Source organism: Gouania willdenowi, chromosome 3, assembly GCF_900634775.1.
Source record: "Gouania willdenowi chromosome 3, fGouWil2.1, whole genome shotgun sequence".
Classification (NCBI taxonomy): Eukaryota; Metazoa; Chordata; class Actinopteri; order Blenniiformes; family Gobiesocidae; genus Gouania; species Gouania willdenowi.
Window position 1 is genome coordinate 20,664,257 of NC_041046.1, and position 22,358 is coordinate 20,686,614.

General features: G+C 40.2%; 1 protein-coding gene across 2 annotated transcripts in view; it reads right to left on the bottom strand.

The window, feature by feature from the left end:
- mdga1 (MAM domain containing glycosylphosphatidylinositol anchor 1) overlaps window positions 1-22,358 on the bottom strand; it is a 250,869-nt gene that overhangs the window by 14,123 nt on the left and 214,388 nt on the right. Inside the window, exon 18 of one of the 2 annotated variants that reach the window (XM_028441483.1) lies at window positions 693-803. In XM_028441483.1, the coding sequence (XP_028297284.1) occupies window positions 750-803 (54 nt within the window). In that variant the 3' untranslated portion in view covers window positions 693-749. Of the gene's footprint in view, window positions 1-683; window positions 804-22,358 lie in introns of both variants that reach the window. The other variant, XM_028441477.1, reaches the window with a different exon arrangement.

The following is a 22,358-nucleotide window of genomic DNA, read 5'->3' on the forward strand; positions in this document are numbered from 1 at the left end:
ATCTATTATTGTGGAGTAATATGCAATGTACTCACATAACCATTGGGGTGCACAAACCACCAGTTTAGTGCCTAAAGTTGTAAATCACAACCATTCTTCCTTTCATTTCCTCTTTTTTTCTACATTAAGATCAAATGTTTTTAAAAGGTGAAAACACTGTGCAGGCGTACCATATTTTTTTAAAAAAAGGGTGGATGAAAGAATAAACAGGAAAGAGAATGTGTGTGTATGTGTAGGAGAAGCAGAGTTAAAAAAGCAATAGAGGCATGAAGAAGGAGCGCAAATGATGAGATTTCCAGCTCGCCCCCATATGAGTGCCCTGTGGTGTCCACTTGTCCGTGTACAACCCCCACAAAGACAATATTTTCTCCCTGCGTTACTTTCCCTCACCTACTACATAAAGCGCTTTCTCCAACACCTTTGAAAATGTAAGTTTTAATCACATTTTTATCCTCTTTGTTCAGTTAAAATTGTCTTATGGTGTTGGTAGGTGTTACATTTCTTTAAAAAAAAAAAAAAAAAAAAAAAAAAAATAACAATAATAATAATAATAATAATAATAATAATAATAATAATAATAATTTATTCTGGACAATTTTAAAAAAATTTTTTAAAAAAAGCTTATTTATGCATATAATGTTTTGCATGTGTCTAAACATGCACATAAGGTCAGGCTACCTTACCTGTCTTACCTGCGTTGGCTACAGTGTTTTTCTTGCTTGCATTTTCCTATTGTGATGGAGACGTCGTCAATAGCAAATATCACCTTCAAAGCTTGGACCACGTACTCCCTCGAACACAATCTGAAAGAAAAATACATTTCAAAATAAATAATGATTCCATTATGACTCATAAAATGACAGGACTAAAACATACGAAAAGGTTATAAATAAAGGATTACTTTACAAATCCCACTGTTGACAAACATTTTAACAACAGTTCACTGAATTGCCTGGTGTTGCTGTAGGTGGTTAGGAGATATCACATACTCATTTGTGTACCCACAGCAACAAAACTAAACTACAAGACTCATCCGTATTATTCCACCATTTCAGCCAACAGCCATCTGTTTTTTGACTGACAGCCTAATTACTGTCGAGTACCAAGGCAACAAAAGCCCACCGCACCCAGCTAATCAAAAACCAAGCATATTCTGTTTGGCACCTTAGGTGGGAAAGAGCAAGTAAACAGGGAAACTTTGTTGCTTCAAAAGAACAACAAAGGAAACTCTCACCACTGTAGCAGTTATTGCTTTTTTACTGCTGACTGTGTTACTTTTGAGATGTTTACTTATATATGAGAGAGCCAAAGTGCATGTTGTGAATAAATGTCTGAGTGATTTGCAATTCTATAGTTCATATTAAATCTTTATTGATCTGTTAAGTGGTTTTCAAAAATGCAACTTGTAAAAACTGATGTATGGACTCGCTCATTAGAAATTACTTCATACATTATCCAATAAATGTAACCTAAGCAATGTCATAAAAAGTCAAGTTATTCCACAAGAACAGCAGATAATTAGGTGATGTTTGTTTGAATGCAATAATAGGAGGGAAACATTCTACTTTCTGTTTTTCATCCATGTCTACAGGTTAACAAGAAAGTGAGCAGGTGCAAGCACGGAGGGGTGGCAAATATGTAAGAGTGACCTCACTTTAGGAACTCCATCTGTTTAACGCCAACATGCTGTGGGTGGAATATTAACACAGCCAGTCTGCCATCAATTTGGGTGTAAATATATCAAGCCAGAGAAAATAGGGTTTAATTAACCTGGTTTTGACCCACCGAAGAGAAAGCCTGACCTCATCTATGCAAGCTCAGAGTAAATGAACAGGGTGGCGAATGGTAACACAAATACTCTGGGGGCTTTCTCTCGCCACAGAAGTACTTTATTATTGGTGGTTTAATCTGTGAGATGTTGTGCTGCTACTGTGTAGTAGCAATGTCAAGTTGAGGAATCAAAGTAAATTTTGTGGGGGCAGGATACCAATAACCAATGTATTGTTAAAGACAAGGAGCAGAGTGCGCATGTAAAACCAATCCTAGAGTTTAAAGCTGTGTTTAATCATGGAAAGTCATTGTATACTTTTAGAAGGCTCCTGAAAATAAGTATTCTTTAATCACTAAAATGTATAAACATTTAGGTACTTGTTTTGTGAGTATATGTGGTTTCCTGAGGTACTTCTAGCTCATCGAAGGAAGACATTATACAAACATAAAGGGAAAAGAAACTCAAGAGCGAACCCATTTCTATGCAATTTGACTTTCTAATATACAGTAGTCCCAGAAAGGGAGAGCTTCATTCAATGAATGAATAGAGTAATTAGTGGGAACCTTGAAACTGAATAGCTGGCATTTGGGGGAAAGAACAAAAATCTGCAACACTGGTTGGAAATATTCAACTGAATACTAAAGGACTGTGATAGCTGTGTGGTAATTTAAGGTGTGGTGCTCAAAAGAAGCTTATTGATCTGTAATGGGTCTCTGTTTGGTAAAACGAAAACAGCAAACACAAAGCCTTATTTACTTAGTGGTCTGTTGTCATTAGGCTTTCTGTGATTTCTTCCTCCCACTGGTAATCTCTGGACATGCACGACAAATTAGAAAACAGTCTTATTGATGCTCAAACAAAAGCGTGGTCAGTCAAAGACTAAACTAATTGGATCCTCATTGTAATGTCACACATTGGCAAAAGAATAGTGTGGGCCTGTATTTGAAGCTGGATAGATACAGTATATCTGGGATATCTCTCTGTTAGTGGGCTTCACTTAACCAAACAATGTCAATCCCAGAGCAACTGTACTACGCAGCTAGTTATCAACACATTAACTTAATGCTGCGCACACACCGAATGCGTCTGGGCACGAAACGTTCCGCAGGATCAAAAAGTACCCACCCAACGACACATCCAACTTGGTGAGTTTCACTGCCTGCTGAAGTGAGGAGCTGCGCTCCTTTTTCCCCTCTCATAAACATAAACCACCAGTGAAAAAAGCCGGTGTGATTAGCTGCTAATGCTATCCTAGCTCAGTGCCGACTTTCAAAGATGAAAACGACAGAGAGAACTTTTAGCTGCTACTACCACGTCCTCGCTGATTCTCCTCCACGCCAAATCCTTCCTAGTCCGGTCCCGGATATAAAGGCCGTGTCATACAGCTCCAGATGTCACACACAGCTTCTACTCCATGGTTGATGGGTGAACAGACCGGTGTCCATGTTGACGGCCTGACGTCATCGTCAACAAAGACTCTGATTGGCTTTCGTCATGCAAAACAGTTGCAGGAGTTCAATATTTCAACCAACGCTCTTGACGCGTGGATCGGACCGCACGCCGCACAGGGAAGATTTTGCCTCTGGGCCGCGTCTATCCATTGACTTTGTATGTAATCTGGCGCACAAACATTTCGTGACTTATCCGGTGTGAACGCAGCATAAAAGAAAGTGATTCAACCTGGCTGCGTGTGTGCTCTCATAAAAGGGGCGGAGTTTGCAGCATCTAACCCATTGCAAACATGGAAAAACTGTGCAGCGCAGCCTACATCACGTACCATGAAGGAACAGACATTTATTCTTTAAAAGATGAAGAAATAAAATCCATTAATTCAGTCAACAAACAACAATGTTTCTGCAGCAAAAGCAGGAAGGAAGGAATGCTTGCAGACAATGGCAGAACTGTTGATGCGTTAAATCATGAGTTTATACAATATTCATTCATCGGACCAATAAACACACTTTATTCACTTAATTACAGCACATATGTGTTTCTATTCTATCAGTTTGCTCCGATGGCTCTAGTAAACCCTGTAAAAAGGGATATAAACTTGCATTCGTGGGGTTTAGTCAGCATACACCATGAGGCGGTCATTACTTACGTATATTTGATAGTTTATACTTGTATTTTATATAGCCGCCCTATTATGTCACAGGCCCTCCACACTTTGTATATAGCATTGTAATGGCTGTATGTTCCTGCTGAGGCTGTCAGCGTTGCCAACAAATGCATGAATGAATTAGTTATTTTATTTTATACGAAGACTGCCCTGACACAGGCTTCATCAGGTGACTGTAGATCAGTCCATCAGATGAAAATCACATAGCTTCCTATATTGATGTCATTGGTAAATTGAAGGATTGCATTGCATGCCTTATTTCTGAAGACAAAGTCAGTCAGATCTGCGTACCAACCAGGATCTTCTAAACAATGGGCAGGTCATTCTCAAAATAACGGATTGGTCAGAGGTGGGACTTTTGTCTTCACTCAGATTTTATCCAAGAACAAAACCTACTCCCAACCAGGTTAGCTGCTCAACATAAGTTACCATGGTTAATCTCATGCTGGAAAGAAGGTACCGACATCATAGTACAGTACACACAAAGAAAATCACAGACAGTTAAGAAGAAGCAAATCCAGCGTTGCAGTACAGGTCCGTATGATAGTGGTATGAGAATCAGTGTCAGGCTTACGTATGCTTAAAATGACTGTACAGCATACCCCCCGATAATTTTCTTATAGACAAAATCATAGTGAAAACTAAAAAGCCACCCTAACACTCAGTTGGAAGACATTTTTTGTTACTTATTCTGATTTTGCAGGGAATAAGAACTAGAACAACAAGTGAGTCACTCTCCTTCATGTGTGGTGAAAGTATAGTTTCAAACTTTTAAGTCTTAACACCTGGCTCTAGTCCACCTGCACCCCCCATAAACAATTGTTTTTATTGACAATTTTAACGTCTTTTGGAACAAATCTTTTTTTTACGCACGGGATGGGATCCACCCGAGCTGGCTGGGCAGCCAAGTATTGATCTTCAACATGAGGTACGCTGTCACAGTCCTGCTCCCATCCCCATTCCTGATGGTTTCTCTTCCTCCACTGCTTTTTAATCACTAGCAGAGTCCAATACAAACCACAAAGATAAAAACACTGCTAATTTTAATAATCTACGGCCTCTGCCCTCACTCTCCTTTTATTGAACACCTGTTTCACTGGACAATGGCCACGGTTACATGATGTTTTCAAAATCGTAATTAGTTATTCCAAATTAATCATTCGGAATATAAGGTTATGCTTCGTGTTTACATGACAATAGTAATTCCCAAATTGAGGTTTACATGGAAAACCGGTATATTCGGCTTTAGTTAATTATGCTTTGGGGGTTGGGAAGGCTCGGATTGGACAGGGGAGAAGTGACGTATCACGTCCATCACGTCTATCGGGAGAAACACACAACAAACATTTTATTGTTGGCTGTAACACAGAAAGACCACACATGAGAACTGTTTTCACCTATATTTTGATTGCAGTTTTGAAGCAACAGATCGACAATAACATACTTTGGTCCACGGAGCAGAAGAAATAGGAAATAATCACCAGTAAATAATGCCCAGTAAAACTCCGTAAAACAATAACCAGGAATAGATAGTTTGCTCCCTGGTAAAGATAGTAGCTTTAACAACCATTACAATGATAACTTACAGCCTGTGCAGCAGTATGGGGATGCATTTACTCTCTGGGTGAACAGGCATCACCAGTCCGATGAAGCCCGTTCCGTTTGCTGATCTCCTTGTGTGATTAGTTCATGTGTCCGTGTTACTATCTGCGTGTTTATGCCTCCGTCGTAGTGTTGTGTTCAAGACCACACTATCCGAGACCAAGACTTGCCCGAGACAGAATGCACCGAGACCAAGACAAAACCAAGAGTTCCGGGAGCCGAGACCGAGTCAAGACCAAGACCGAGAGAAGCCGAGACCAAGACTAAAACCGTAAACTTTTTTTTTTTTAATTGAAAAAAATATATCAATAATTAAATTATGACAAGGTTCGACAGTTAAATAACATCCTCGCTTTAATTTTAGTTCTTTTACATACATTTGACGGAGAGAAAATATAAAAAATAGTTATATTGTGAACCTATTTATATTGTAGGGAAAATATTATATACAAATATGTTATTGGAGTCTAAATCCACAAAAAAACACCACTTTAAAAAGAAAATTGACTAATATAATATATATACAGCTATTTGGGTCATTCTGCGCTTGCGCGACTTGCGGCGATGAAGCGCTGGTGACGACATAATCCAAGATGACGACGGCCCGGACTACAGCCGACACTGTGTAATAAAAGCCTTAAAAGACATGGATACAATGAAAAGAGTGGAAGGACGGAGGCATAAACATGCAGACTTTCACACGGACACACAGGGACTTATTAATCACACACGGACCTCGGTAAACGGAACAGGCTTCACCGGACAGCAGGCACTAGGACCCAGAGGCGGAGTAAATGCATCCCCGTACTGCATTCACAGGCTGTAATATCACCAGTTTATAATTGTAACAGTTGTTAGAGCTACTATCCTTACCAGGGAGCAACTATTTATTCCTGGTGATTGTTTTCCGAGTTTTACTGGGCTTTTTACCGGTGATTATTTTATCTCCCTTCCACTCCGCGGTCCAAACTGAAACCATAGCCACATACACACACACACACACCCACACCCCCACCCCCCCACACCACACAACACACACCCACACCCACACACGTCACTCAGTCACATTAAGGAAGATTATTCTCGTTGAGGCCTTGTCACCGAATTTTAACTTTTCTTTTAGCATACGTGATGGTAAGCGGGGAGGTGGCACCGCATCCATTACCAAGAACAATCTTGCCACCAAACCTGTTTTATTTGATTCCTTATTCTTCTTTTGAATTTCAGGCTTTTATTTTTAACAGTCCTACGTATCACTATTTATAGACTCCCAAAACTGTGCACTATTTCTATTGATGAGTTTTAAGATTTTTTATCAATCATCTATACAATAATTCAAGGGAGGTCTGTGTGTGTGTGTGGATGTGTGGATGGATGTGTGTGTTGTGTGTGTGGAGCAAATATCTCCCCGACGCGATGCCAGTTCGACCTGAAACTCGGTCGACGGGTTCCAAATACCCCGAGTGTGTGTATCTGTTATTTTGGAGTAATTTGGTCATTTCCAAAATGTTTATTTTAATTTTATTTCACTTCTGGACGGCCCCGAAATGAAACTTCAACTTTTGACCTCAGGTGTGAGGGGGCGCTAGCGCACCATCTATATCTATTTCACTACACAGCTCCTCACGCGAGCAAGAGTCACGTGTGCGGCCACTCCTCCTCCACTCCCTCCTGTGCCATGCTACCGTTAGCTTCTCAAACACAGGAAGTCACTGAATAGATCACATCTGTTGAGAGACGACTTCCTGTATCCATTTTGAAGGCGAAACAGTTAAACTGTGAATCAACTGCTATTCATCTATCGGCTATCTGCATCGGCATCCATTTTGGTAAGTAAATATGCATGTTTATCCGTAGCAGAGCATCACACGCTGGCGAATCCCCGGAAAAACCCGCAAAGTCCGTTTAACATGCACATAGTCCTAATGTCGGCATCGGCAGTTAGAAAGCTAAGCTAAAGCTTAACACATGGTGCTCGAGGTTATACATGGAAGGTAGTCAAGCCCTTTATGCTCTCAGGGCATCCCGGAAAAACCCGCAAAGTCCGTTTTAAACGTGCACCTACTTCTAATGTCGGCAGTTAAGAAAGCTAAGCTAAAGCTTATCACATGGTGCTCGAGGTTATACACGTAGTCGACGGAGCGATGAATTGTGAATAAATATTAGTCTATTATATGCTTATCTTTATAGTACTGGTATTCCTTAGTGTTAGGTTTTTTTTAGGTTTATTTTAATTTAGTTTATATTAATAGTTTTTAGCATATTACATTATTTTGTTATTGTAATTATTACTATTAATATCATTATAACATTACTTTTATTACTACTACTACTTCACTATTAATGCTAGATCCATATTATTCATCGTATTATAGCATTGCTATATTACCTTCATTTATTATCATTGTATTATTAGCATTGCTATATCTCATCATATTTATTGCCATGGTATTAGCATTGCCAAATTTATCAGTACCTTAGGATTTACTGGTATCATTACAGTATTTTAGGGTTAGGTTTTGTTATTGCTGTTATTACTCTTATAATATTATTATAGCCATTACTATTATCACTACTTTCACTATATCTCCATCTAATCGTACTACTACTGTATTATTTAATTTAGTTTATTATTAATAGTTTTAGCACATTACATTATTGTTATTGCAAATATTACTATTATTCTCATTATAACATTACTTTTATTACTATTACTATTTTCACTAATAATACTATATCCGTATCATTATCTTTATTATTATCAGGGCTCTACACAAACTTATCCAGTGGTGGCACTGGTGTGACCAACTTTCTCTGTTAGTCGAGGGGTTGTACAGTATAGCCATGCATGCTGATGAATAGTTGACTTAACTGGCGTACTGTAGTTATGTATAAAGTAAAAATTGAGAGTGACTCAAGATATATTTGCACAATGTTTTAGTGTCAATGTTAAGTTTTTCTGTAACAAGCAGTGGCTGAAGTTTTTATAATAATACATATATAATTTTATAAGACATAACAAAGACTATTTATTAACAGCAAAGCATAACAACAACAAGTTAACAACAGGCCTATTATTAGGTCTCATAACATCGGTTCTGTCCGGCCAGTCAACATTTTTTTCATTACAGCTATAACAACCTACTCCACCGGCACCGTTGCAAGATGGCTGCGCTGTTGACGCGTTCCTCCGCAGTATGCGTCTACGTATGTTATGTTTATAGTTAAGAAAGCTATGCGCATGGTGCCCGAGGTAGTCTCGCAAGAATCCGTCAGCAAGCTTTGCGGCATTACCATAAAACTACGTTTTTTTCAGTAGTCTGTGTGGTTAATAAACATTGACATTTTCTATCTTTGACCTGGTTTGATTCTGGATTGATAACAGTAGTTAAAAAAACTGTTGACAAATACTTTTGTACTTATACTTTTTCACTTTTTAACAGAATTTTCAGCAGAAACCAAGGAGTTGAACCAGGATTTAACTACCGGAACTCCTGCGCCTGGAGCAATGGTAAGCTTTTTTGGTGATTACATTTAAAAACATTTTGTTTTAAACTAAACGCAGGTTAAACCAAAAGGGACTTGCGGTGGGAGGAGCGTCTGAGCCGCATGCACTACTATTACTATTCTACAAATCACTTTTGGTTGCATCATGCCAAAAAATTGACGTGCAGAAAAGAGCGGAAACGGTGAGGCAATGCACCAAGCACGTGATGCTGAGTCACCTGAAGTCCGAAATGCTCGCCTGGCTAGCAACGCTGCGTGCGGGGCAACACGTCGTGCAGCTCAAACAGGTGAAGAATGGAAAAATCGCCTGACAAGCACCGCTGCGCGCGAGGCAACACGTCGTGCAGCAGAGAGGAAGAACAGCATAATCGCTTGGCGAGCAATGCTGCATGCGAGGTAATACACCGTGCAGCAGAGAACAGTGAAGAATGGAATAATCGCTTGGCGAGCAAAGCTGCACGCGAGGTAATACGCCGTGCAGCAGAGACCAGTGAAGAACGGAATAATCGCTTGGCGAGTAACGCTGCGCGCAAGGTAACACGCCGTGCAACAGAGACCAGTGAAGAACGGAATAATCGCTTGGCGAGCAATGCTGAACGCGAGGTAATACGTCGTGCAGCAGAGACCAGTGAAGAAAGGAATAATCGCTTGGCGAGTAACTCTGCGCGCAAGGTAACACGCCGTGCAACAGAGACCAGTGAAGAACGGAATAATCGCTTGGCGAGCAACGCTGCACGCGAGGTAATACGCTGCGCGTGCAGAGACCAGTGAAGAACAGAATAATCGCTTGGCGAGTAACTCTGCGCGCGAGGTAACACGCCGTGCAACAGAGACCAGTGAAGAACGAAGGAATGATCGCTTGGCGAGCAATGCTGAACGCGAGGTAAACGTCGTGCAGCAGAGACCAGTGAAGAAAGGAATAATCGCTTGGCGAGCAATGCTGCGCGCGGTAACACGCCATGCAGCAGAAACACCTCAGCAGCAGGAGGACCGACAAGCAAGAGATGCCCTGTGCCATCAAGAAATGCGTCGTGCACACGTAGAACAGGCACGCAAAAACAATTGCAACCTTGCTCGGTGTGATGACAGACTTTTTTAAAGAGGAGATCTATGGTGATTTCACACACACACTCAGTATCACCATCACTGTTTGAGTGTCCTACATGCGTACACTGCAATGCCTATGTATGGAAAGAGGAGAGGAAAGGATTTCTGTTGCGTGTCTGGGAAAAATAGTCCTCACATACAATCCCACTAATCCTAAACCTGGCTCAATCCCACCACAGCCTCCAAATGCTATCAAGGACCTTTTCATGAATCAAAACTTTGTTAACAAGCTAAACAATACAACAATGCATTGGCAATGGCAAGCATTGGCATAAAAGAGATCGCTATCCTGGTTTCAACCCAGGCATACGAATAAAAGGAAAAGTTTTTCATTTCATTGCTGGCCCCCTTCCTGAACAGTGTCAAATGCCCAACTTTGCTCGGATCTACTTTCAATGATCCTTCCCATGAAGTGGAATTACGCCGTACTCATGCTTCAAACAGTGATCTGAATGAAGAATTCTTGCTTAGAGCACAAGAGGCCATTCACAGGTGCAACCCATATGTACAACAGTTCAAGTCAGCAATTGAGTACATGAACCAAAATGACACTGCTGATAAGTGAGAATTGTCCTAACAGCTCACTCTCACCGTCGTGACCTTCATCGTGGCACTGTGAATCTTCCGTCACTGGACAGCGATGTTGCAGTCATTGCTCCAGGAACCACTCCTACTGAGCAATTTGGGAAAGCTGGCTGTCACTCTTCACCTCAGAGGAGGACAACTTCAGAAAATTGATGCCATTCATCCAGAATATGATCCGCTTATCATATGTGCTTCTTCTGTCACAGGGCTCTCAAGGATACCACACTGAACTGATAGGTGTCACCCCAACCAACTTTTTACCAATCCACCTTCAAGTGCGCAACACTGATAATCACTTTTCATTTGCTGCATCGTCAGTAGGAAAACTCACACAACAGTATGTATGTGACATGATGGCTAAAATTGAATCACACCATCTCAACTGGATTCGCCACAACCAGAAATCCATCAAGGCAGAAAAATACAGTGTCATTGTTGATGCCCTGAGTAGTGACACTGAGATCATCCCGGACGCCTAACCATTCTGCCCCCCACGATTTATGGATCACCAAGATGGTACTCCAAAGAATTCCAAGACGCCATGGCCTTGGTCAGAGTCAAAGGCAAACCAGATTTCTTCCTCACCTTCACTTGCAACCCCAACTGGGCTGAGATTAAAAGATCGCTTTTTGAAGGTCAGCAACCCATCAAGACCAGACATCACTGCCAGATTATTCCACATGAAGGTGGAAGCTCTACTCAACAGACCTTCCGAAACATGAACATACTGGGGACATGTGGGATGCATTTGTTGATGGTGAAAGAAACTCAAAAAAGACATCTTCCTCATATACATATGCTCATCACCATGGTGGCAACGTGACAAACCCAGGACCTCCACTGATAGTGATTGCATCGTAATCTGCAGAGATTCCAAACAAAGACACAAATCCACACCTACATCACATATGATTCACCGCCCAGTGTGGACAATGGAATCGTAACAGTCCATCCATGCATGGTGACAGAAAGTGTTCAAAGGACTGCCCCCACAACAGTTGAGACATACCACAAGCTTCTCAGACAACTCTTACCCACTGTACAGAAGATGAGCTGAAGATGCAACCTGGCTCTCCCATCTTAAAGACGATCAGAGGGGGCATAAATGTGTCCGTCAATAATGAGTGGGTTGTGCCATACAATCCATACCTCCTGCTCCGATACAATGCACCACATTAACCTTGAAATTGTCTGTGCTGTCTCCAGTGTCAAGTATTTGTACAAATACTTGGAGAAGGGTCCAGATCAATGTCTTGTGAGGTTGGATGTGGCTGACCGTGAACAACTGAGATATGATGAGGTGACGCGCTATGAGTTTGGTTGGTAACATCACTGCATCTGAGGCCTACTGGCAAATCTATGAATTCCCCATCCAACAAAAAAAAACTGCCCGTAAAAACGCTGCCAATTCATTTAGAGAATGAACAGGTCATTACGTTCAATGATGACGCGCTGTCCACAACTTACTGGACGCAAGACCACCTGCAACTACACTGACTGCCTTTTTTAAAGCAATGTCCTCGACATCCACACATGCGACACATTGTGTACCCAGATGTATTTCAACACTTCACATACACAGGAAAGACATTTCAATTGCGAAAAAAAAGGACTAAGTTCCCACGATTATCGCATGGCCGACACCGTTGGACGCATTCCAATGATTGCCCTCAACCCACACACTGCTGAAGTGTTCTATCTCTGCATCCTTTATACCATATCTCAGGACCTACTTCCTTCACAGACCTCCGTAAAGTTGGAGATGTGGTCATGGACACCTATCTGGCTGCCTGCATTACACATGGCATTGTTGACAATGACCAGGAAGTGGATTCTGTTATGGAGGGAAGCAGCAAATGTGACCTTTGGCCCAGCACTACGTGAAGTATTTGCTCCCATGCTCATGTTGTGCTTAGAGGAGAGCACTTGCAGTTTTGGGAAAGGCATAAACGTGTTCTTGTGAAGACTTCATGCACAGGACTGCAATGAATGAGCCAAATGAGAACATTCTGAATCAAGTGCTACTCGACCTCAAGGACCACATTGACTGCGACCGTGGCTCAGGTGGTAGAGGGTTGTCTTCTGATCGAGAGGTTGGGGGTTCGATGCCAGTACCTGACTAAGTGTCCTTGGGCAAGACACTGAACCCTAAGTTGCTCCCAGTGGTCGACTTGCGCCGTGCATGGCAGTCCTGTCCCACTGGTGTGTGAATGTGAGAGTGATTGGGTGAATGAGCTGATATGTAAAAAAGCTTTGAGACTGCTTCAGTGTGGTGATAAAGCGCTATATAAATCTAGTCCATTTACCATTCTAGTCCATTGAAAGACATGGTTTCACACTGAGTGGAAACTTTGGACTCCCTGAGCCTAATCCACTTCATGATCAAAATCAGACTCCCCACATCATCCAGCACGAGACAGAGCACAACATGGAGGAACTTCACGCTCAAATTACTCAAACAGAAAACACACTTAATCCCGAGCAGCAAAGTGTTGTCAAAACCATGATAGAGAGCGTGGAACGGGGACTTGGAAAGATGATCTCCCTTGATGCAAGTGGTGGGACAGGAAAAACCTTTGTATTGTGCCACATTCTGAACAAAGTCCGTGCAAAAGGCAAAGTGGGCTCTTGCAACAGCCACGAGTGGCATCGCAGGCAACCCTACTACCAAAAGGCACCACCTTTCACAGTAGAACAAAATGTCCTCTCATTCTCACTGATGAATCCACTTGCGCAGTCAGTGAACATGACAACACTGCCACACTCATTAGGATGGCACATCTCATGGTTGTGGATGAAGTGACGATGATGGATCGCCGTGCATTAGAAAGCAGTAGACCGTACATTTCGGTGGCTTCGTAGATCAGACAAAATCATTTGTGGCATGACAATGGTCTTTGTGGCGACTGGGAGAAAAATACTGACCGTTGTGCCACACGGTAGCCGAACCGTAGATCATAGGACGGTGTTGCAAGAGCTCATACCTATGGAAAAATGTTGAAACTCTCAGTCTAACAATAAACATGGGAATCTCTCAAGCTACAGAACATCAACACGCTGAAGAAAACTTTGCCAATTCCTCTTAGACATTGGCGGGGCTAAAATTCCAATAGTTCCAGAAGAAGGTGAATTTGCAATTAAAACTCAACAACACACTGACAATTTCTGGTGACAAACTAAAAGACATTGTAAATTGGGTGTATGAAGACATGCTGGCCAACATTTCCTGTCCAACGTGGCTATGTGAACGTGTCATATTATGCCCAACTAACTCTGAAGTCGACACAGTAAATGAGTACATGACCAAGATCTTTCCAGGAGAAGAGCATGTTTGCAACAGCGTTGACAGCAGATTCTGAGGGTCATCATTTGTACCCAACTGAGTTTTTAAACACAAATGCGATGCCTCCTCATCGCATTTCTTTAAAAGTTGGAATGGTGATAATGCTACTGCGAAACTTTGACCAACAAAACAGACATTGTAATGGCTCAAGATACATTATCGAAGAAATCCTGCCACACCTCTTAGTTACAAAATCTGTAATTGGTGTAAATGCTGGACGCACACTCTTAATTCCACGAATCACACTCATATCATCTGACAACATCTTCCCATTCACCTTAAGATGCAAACAATTTCCAGTGAGACCATGCTTTGCCATGACTGTGAATAAGTCACAGGGTCAATCTTTGCAGCGTGTTGGTGTTTTCAGCACAAGAGATTTCTTCAGCCATGGACAATTTTATGTTGCCGCCAGCAGAGTTGGAAGATCAAAACCGACTTTGTATACTTGCTCTAGATGAAGAAAGTAAGAAAAAGCGACACTTTCTAAGTAATGTTGTATATACTGAAGTACTGACTCAGTAAACCACTCTCTCATTCTCACTCAGTAGTTGGGGGGAGGCTGGAAGCAGTTGGAGGTCCATACAGACCCAGTTGTGGTGAAGCCCAAACAGGCTCCCACTTCTAACCCGGCTTACAGTTCTCTTAACCCTCATACTACACAGAATCTGAGAGTGTCCTTCCATTATTTTTAACTTCTTTAGTAATTACGCTTAAAAACATTTTTGATTTTGAAATCAACACAAAATAAACCAAACGAGACATGAGGGGGAGGAGCGTCTGAGCGGCACGCACACTGATACTACGTACTATTACTGCTAACAACTAACACACTAACAACTAACAAACTAACCTCTAACATGGTGTGGTGGTGGGAATCTAGCCAGGTGGGAATACACTCACTCGGTGTGTTCCTGTGTGCAGGAAAGATTGTGGCCGACCCCCTCCCACCCCGGTCATAAACTATTTCAATCTCTCCCCTCTTGAAGGAGGTTTCGGTCCATCAGGACCAGAACCTCCAGACACAAAAACAGCTTATTTCCTTCTGCCACCATCCACATGAACACACCCCCAGTCACCCCCCCTCACCACCCGATCACCACCTCCATAATGACATTATCTGCTGCACTGTGTGTATATATATATATATATATATCCTATTTATCCTTATTCTCTATCTATCTTTTATTTATCCATCATCCTTTATATTGATCACTATTATTATTATTGTTGCTGGGTTGTTCTTTGTTCTTGTTTTCTTTGTTTTTTTTTGTTTCGTGCACCATCTACCAAGACAAATTCCTTGTACTGTCCTTAAAACTGTACTTGGCCATTAAAACATTTCTGATTCTGATTCTGAAGTGGCTGCAAACTTTAAGGACTTTTTAAACAAGAATCCACTGCCTGATTTACCTGCCCCTTGTGTCCTGAGTTATTAAAGGTATGCATGTTTTACCTTTCTCCACATAATCCAACGCTCGTTTTTGAACATTCAGTTCACCGCAATGTTCAGTGGCTGTTACAGTTAATTCATTCTGCTGTAGGGGACTGTCAGTAATATTCTACCTCCTGACACTCTTTCACTGGAGACGTGTGCGAATGACTGAAAATCTCACACATAAAGCGCACTGCCACATTGGCCACACCCTCAACTTTAAAGTAAAAAAATAGGTCCTATACGCCGGAAAATACAGTATGTGCCGCATAATAGGATAACAACAACAATTTTTTTTTAATAGAGAGAGAGAGAGAGAGAGAGAGAGAAAGAGAGAACTAAGGATCAAAGGTGGAGCAGTGTCGTGTTGAAGTTGTGAGTGTCATTTTGTTGAGCATGTGACCTTTAATGTTTCCATTGATGTGCTATCCACACACACCAGAGGGGACATTGCGTGTGTGTGTGTGTCAGAATTACTGAAACAGCTTTGAAATGTCAAAGCAGTAGTGGGTGCAGTGTGAGATGAACAAATGTGGGTTGGCATGGTTTCCAACTAACCCCCAGATATCCAACACTGAGGAACCAGATGGGCTCTGGGCAATCCACAGAGGTGTGAATAGGGACAAAAAAAAAATCAGTTACAGCATGTTTTTTTTTTACAACTCAGTTGACTGTACTGTATGTTTTATGCCTTCTGTTGTATGCTAATCACACATGGCTACTCTGTTAACTGATTAATGAAGCAATTCATACATTTGTGTTCAGTTCAGATGGCAGTTTGATTCACTATCTATATATGAAAAAAAATTTAAAAAAAGTCACCACACATTGTGATTCCAAATTTTAGATACTTTTAGCATACTCTTTTTTCCTGAATATTCAAAGGAATGTAATAAAAAAATTAGTTATTTAGGAGAAGGTTGATATTGCAAATGTAAAATTAAATAAATAAAGTAATGGCTGTTAACCATTTACAAAACAATCCTCACGCCTTTAATTCATCCTTTATTTAATGAAAGGGGGTTAAATATTTTGAGGATATAATCTAAACCATTAAACCATAAAACCAGGCCAAGGGATAAAGGGAACTAGATCACAAACATGTTAAGACAAGGTATTTCATATTATTTTTAAATGATGTATAGATTGTATATAAATATATACTGTATATAGCTTTGGCCTCTATATGGCCACTCTATGACCCTATTCACATAGGCTCTGCAAAAGTTAGTAAAGGTAACCAAAACAAAGTTCAACTACTTCCGTGTATCACCCATTCTTGGATAGTTTGTTTTAAAACCAATTTAAAAAAAAAAAAAACACAAATAAACAATGTGGTTATTTTGATTTACTGATTTAAAACTAAAATAGAAATACATCGAAGTTAACATATTGATGGTGAAATCTTCTGTTTGTGTGCTATTTGGATAGTTGTTGCATCATGTTCTAGTGAAAACAAAGCAATGCTTGACTTCCTCCCAGCAGCCCCAAACACATCCCACAAATCAGCCAGTCATCTCCTCACTGATGCACATCACCATGGTGGGATTTTTTCTAACCAGTGAGCTCATAGCAAAAATCAACCAAATAAAGTCATTCTCTACAATTGCAGTTTGTAGAAAAGAAGCTAAATAGGAAAGTGCAATAACATGGACCGTGTTGTGTAATTCCCATTATCAACGGGAGACAGCTCAATCATTAATATTGATTGAGAGAAAAGCAGCACTCCCTAGAGGCAGCGCGATATAGATAGAGTGAAGGAAAAGACAGGGTGTTAGCAGAGACAACAGGGACGGAGAAGTGTAGTTTGGATGACTCAAATCACTCGGAATTCAAGCTGTATGTATTATATTAGAGCTCAAACACTCAGTTGAGCAAATATTTAGTTAGTTTATGACAAACTTGGTTAATTTTCTGAAGACAATCGTATGGTAATTTGAATGATTTAATTGCTACTTTTTTCCAAAGAAGTTATATAAAAAAAAACATCTATGACACACTTCAATTGCAGTGTTAAAAAAAGTCATTCTAGCATAGTTTAGATTATGTTTAGTAACCATTGCCCCTAAACACTCTTCCTATCGAAGTGTGGGCAATTCAATTTGCTTAAGGTCCATAACTTAACTCCACTTAATGACTGTGTCGTGAATAATGATTTCTGTTCACCCTTTAACGTGTTGCTTCTCGAATAACGCATTATATAAACTCAAATCATTCTTTGTATAAAAATAAAATACACATTGTAATGGGACATCTGCACACAAAAATAGCTGTTTTTTTGCTATTACAATTTTATTTGTCAGATTTGATCAATCAAGTGTTTTCAAGTGGAACTTCAGCCTCCAGCCCTGATTACCACCCACAGTTCAGGGACTGGAAATGCCAGTTGCACATCCACTTATCCTGATCAGCGATATTGGCTACTGGAGACAACACACAACATTTACACAAGAATCTCGCCTCTTTAATGACAATGCTTGTCAAATTTACGAGATCGCTTGTTCAGCTTTTAAGATTGAAATGCCTTTCTTTTTGCAAATAACAAAGGTAAACATCAAGGATTTTAGGAATTCAGTAATTTACATACAAATGTTACACATACACATGTGTCAATTAATAGGTTCTAATATAGACACTTTTGCAATAACCATGACATACACACTTGATTTTTTTTCATTGTAATTGTCATTGTTGATTAAAGTTAGAGTCATTATGACTTTGTACTGGGGTGTTCAAATAATTAGATTGAGCAGGAAATGCTATGTTTTTGGCTTATCAGGAAAACCCTTATGTGTTATTATGCTTTTCAATCCAATCCAACTTTGTTTATAAAGCACTTTAAATAAACCCATGGGGAAATAGTTCTGTGCAAAGTGACATCAATAAACACATTATAAAGCACTGTGGAATACATAAAAGAATAAAACATAAATTGTAAATAAATTAATAAATCAATCATGACAAATTGTTTAAAGCTCTTATTTTTGGAGATTATTAAAAATATTAACTACTAAAATACAGTTTTTTCAATGAAAATGGCAGTGATAATGAAATGACAGCATTAAATGAGGTGAGACAAGTGACTACAAATTAAACTAAATGTCGGCCACATTTTTTAATTTTTAGTTTTTTTTTGTTTTTTTTTAACTGGGCAGTAGAGAAAAGCCCAGCATCATGAGGAGCCTTCACATATAGCACACTGTTTCAGACCTAATTCTCCTTTTAATGGTGAAAGAAACATGGGGTTGCAAAGGCATAGTTAATGAAGAGTAAATGCAGCCCCTAGCCAAGGCCTTTAGCCGACATTCATCATGAATTCAATTTTCTCTTTGTGCTTGCAAAGTGAGTATCTGGAATCATTACAACACAATAGCAGGCATTCCTTGCTCCCAAATAAGCATGTTAATTGGCCTGTCATTGGTAATTGTTACAGGCATAGAATGTGTTGTGTGCCCTTAACCAAGATATGTGTGGGTGTTTAATTGTAATAGTGTTTACATCTATATTTTTTGGTTTAGGTATATCAGCAAATAACTGATCAGTTGATTGTTTTTCCTTCTGTAGTTTCTGGGTTTTCATGAGCATGAGGTGAACCAGGACATTAATTGATCCAGCTTGGTTCCCCATACCAGTAGTGAGCAGGAGAAATAAAGAGTAGGCAAGGGAAGGAAAATAGGTTAAGGAATTTAGAGGAGGTTGGAAGAACAACAAAACCATCATCATTTTGCCCTTGGTCTTATAGACTGAAGTCCGCAAAGAGACACTCAACAGGCAGGCTGGGTAAAAAAAAAAAGCTGGCAAAATCAGTGACAGAGGCAACATCACGTCCAGTCAGAAAAGACAAGTCATTCAGTTTAAACAAGCCAAGAGAAACGCTAATTGCAAGTAGAGCTGCCAAGCAAACAAAGGGACCTCTGTTATGTTACAGGCCTGAAAGAGAGGAATTTCTTCTGTTTTAGGTCCCAGTAAAATATCTTTGGTAAACTTTCTGGTGGCAAAGTGCAGCTTAAAGAGAGTGGAGAGAATGGGATCACATGTGCTTTAACACTAGCCAATGTAAGATCCAATACATTATGTGAGCAAATACAATGTGTCTATTCTATGCTTTTACAATCATCTGTTTATCCATCAGCATTACCCCAGGGTGTTTGAACCCATCTCAATGTTACAAGTGTTACACGACAGAGTAATCCAGATTTCGGTCAGTACAGAAGATTGAACAAATAATTCTCTGTCTATGATATAAATTTTGATATAGCAAATATTTCTGTACTTACTAAGTTAAAGCTGCAATAGGTATAAGCATGAGACTTGTACAGTAGTCCCTCGCTGTATTGCGGTTCACCTTTTGCGGCCTCCATGTTTCGCAGATTTTTTTATAGTGCAATTTTGGAAGCATTTTTTTACAGTGTATGAACGCGCATTGTGTTCTGCGTCTTGATTGGCTAATGCTGCATTCACCCACCAGCGACACATCCAACTCGGTGAGTTCACCGCCTGTTGAAGCAAGGAGCTACACTTCTTTTTCTCCTCTCACAAACATAAACCACCAGTAAAAAAAAAATTGGTGTGATTAGCGGCTAATGCTATCCTAGCTCAGTGCTACAGAGAGAACTTTTACCTGCTACTACCACCTCCTCACTGATTTTCCTCCACGCCAAATCCTTTCTAGTCCGGTCCCGGTTATAAAGGCCATGTCATACAGCTCCAGGTGGTCACACACAGCTTCTACTCCATGGTTGAATGGTTGAACAGACCGGTGTCTGTGTTGACATGTTTATGTTTTAAAATCTATGAAGGTTTGAACTTTGAGAGTGTTTAAACAAGAGAGAAATGTTAATTCCTGTCTGAGAAAAAATGTATAAAGTGTGTGGTGAGGGGTGTTACAGCCTTAAAACATGTACAATAATTGTAAAAAATTAAGCAGATTATTTCGCGGATTTTGCCCATTGCCAGTTATTTTTAGAATGTAACCTCCACAATAAACAAGGGACTACTGTATTATAGAAACAACCGATATCCTCGTGAACGCGTACTGTGGGGCCTTTTGACACTTTTTTCTCAATAGAGGCTAGTGACAAATTTAGGGATTATATCTTGTGTTAGTGGAGAGTTGTCAGATGTTTTAGAGACATGAAAGCATGTATCACTGTGAGGCTCATAGCAGCAGCTACTATCGTGAGCCCCACCTCCGCCACAAAGCTCACACAAGCAGCTACCGTCAGAGCAGACCCACACCACTCCATGTCCAGAATACAAAATATTTGCTCATGTTCTCTCTACCTTGGATATTCATTGCTTAGGTTTACAAGCGATTTATTCCGTCTGTTATCAGTCTCCCTCTGACTCGGTATGTGGAGCAGACTGTGCACGGTCCACCTCCATGGAGTCCATTCCGCCCGAATATGTTTGTGCATTTACACTGTTGCTTCTGCACGTTGGTCTTCCTTTTTTGACATTGCCGTGTAACCGCAGTACTTTATGAAGTGATGGGGATTTCTGCTGGAATGTCTGTCATTGCACTTATACCATAGATGGTACCTGAATGCGCATTGACTTCATTCGAGCAGCCAATAGTAAAGCCCAAAACAGCTAATGGAGCACTCTGTAGAATGATCTGTGATCGGCTGAAATCTAGCATCAGGCTCCTGGATTTCTAAAGCTACAATACAGAGCCAAGAGAAGGAGCATAGGTCCTGTGTCCTCTCAGAACACTAATGCATTTTTGACCAAATTATGCCAAAAAAAACCCTTAATTTTTCAGAACAAACTCTTAGCTGGTTTACAACATATTTGGATTCCAGGACACAGAGTGTGAAAATCAGTGGCACTATATCTGCACCTCAGAATACAAAATGGAGATACCACAAGGTTCTATCCTGGGTCCCATCTTATTTTGTCTTTATATTAATGACCTTCCAGCCATTTGCACTGAGGCTGATTGCCAACTGTACGCTGACAACACTGTCATCTATGTCTCAGCAAAGACGCCACAGAAAGCTGCAGAGCTGCTAAACAGACAAATGATCAGGGTCTCTCAGTGGCTGGAGGATAATTGTCTGTGTTTAAATTGTTCTAAAACAGTGTCTATGTGTTTTTCAATGAGGCAAAAGTCTATGGACAGCTTTCAGATACAAATAAATAATACAAATATTGAAAGAGTAGATGAATTCAAATATCTTGGAGTTGTGGTGGGCTCCCATCTTAAATTTGGAGCTTATATAAAGAAAATAACTAAGACTATTAGGATTAATTTGAATTGTTTTCGTCTAATAAGATCTTGCCTGTCAATCAGTGCAGCCAAGTTGTACTTTCACGCAATGATCTTGTCTCACTTTTCATATTGTATCACTGTGTGGGGCCAAGCTAATCAGTCCACTCAGAAAGGTGTGATCTCCCTGTACAAACAAGCTTTAAAAGTGCTTGATAAAAAGCCCATGATGTGGCACTATTGCAAAATTCAAGAGAAGCATAATATTTTAAGTTTTGAAAATTTTAAGAAGTACTCTTTTGTGAAATTTGTTTTTAAATGTGTCAACAACCTCGCTCCCGATATCGCTGCAGGGATGATTGAAAAATGTGCAGCTCACGGGATCGTCACTAGGGGCGCTGTCAGTGGAGACTGCAGACCAGCCAGATGCAAAAGAGCTTTTGGACAGACAGCGTTCGCAGTACAAGGGCCACAGATCTGGAACACTTTACCTGCTGATCTGAAAACTTTAACAGACCTGCACAAGTTTAAAAGCAATATATATATACATATATATATATATATATATATATATATATATATATATATATACATACCTCAGCTTTAATAGACTTACAACTATTCTTAATTTCAGCTGAAATTGTCCTGTTGAAGTTACTCATTTATGAATTTGGCCTC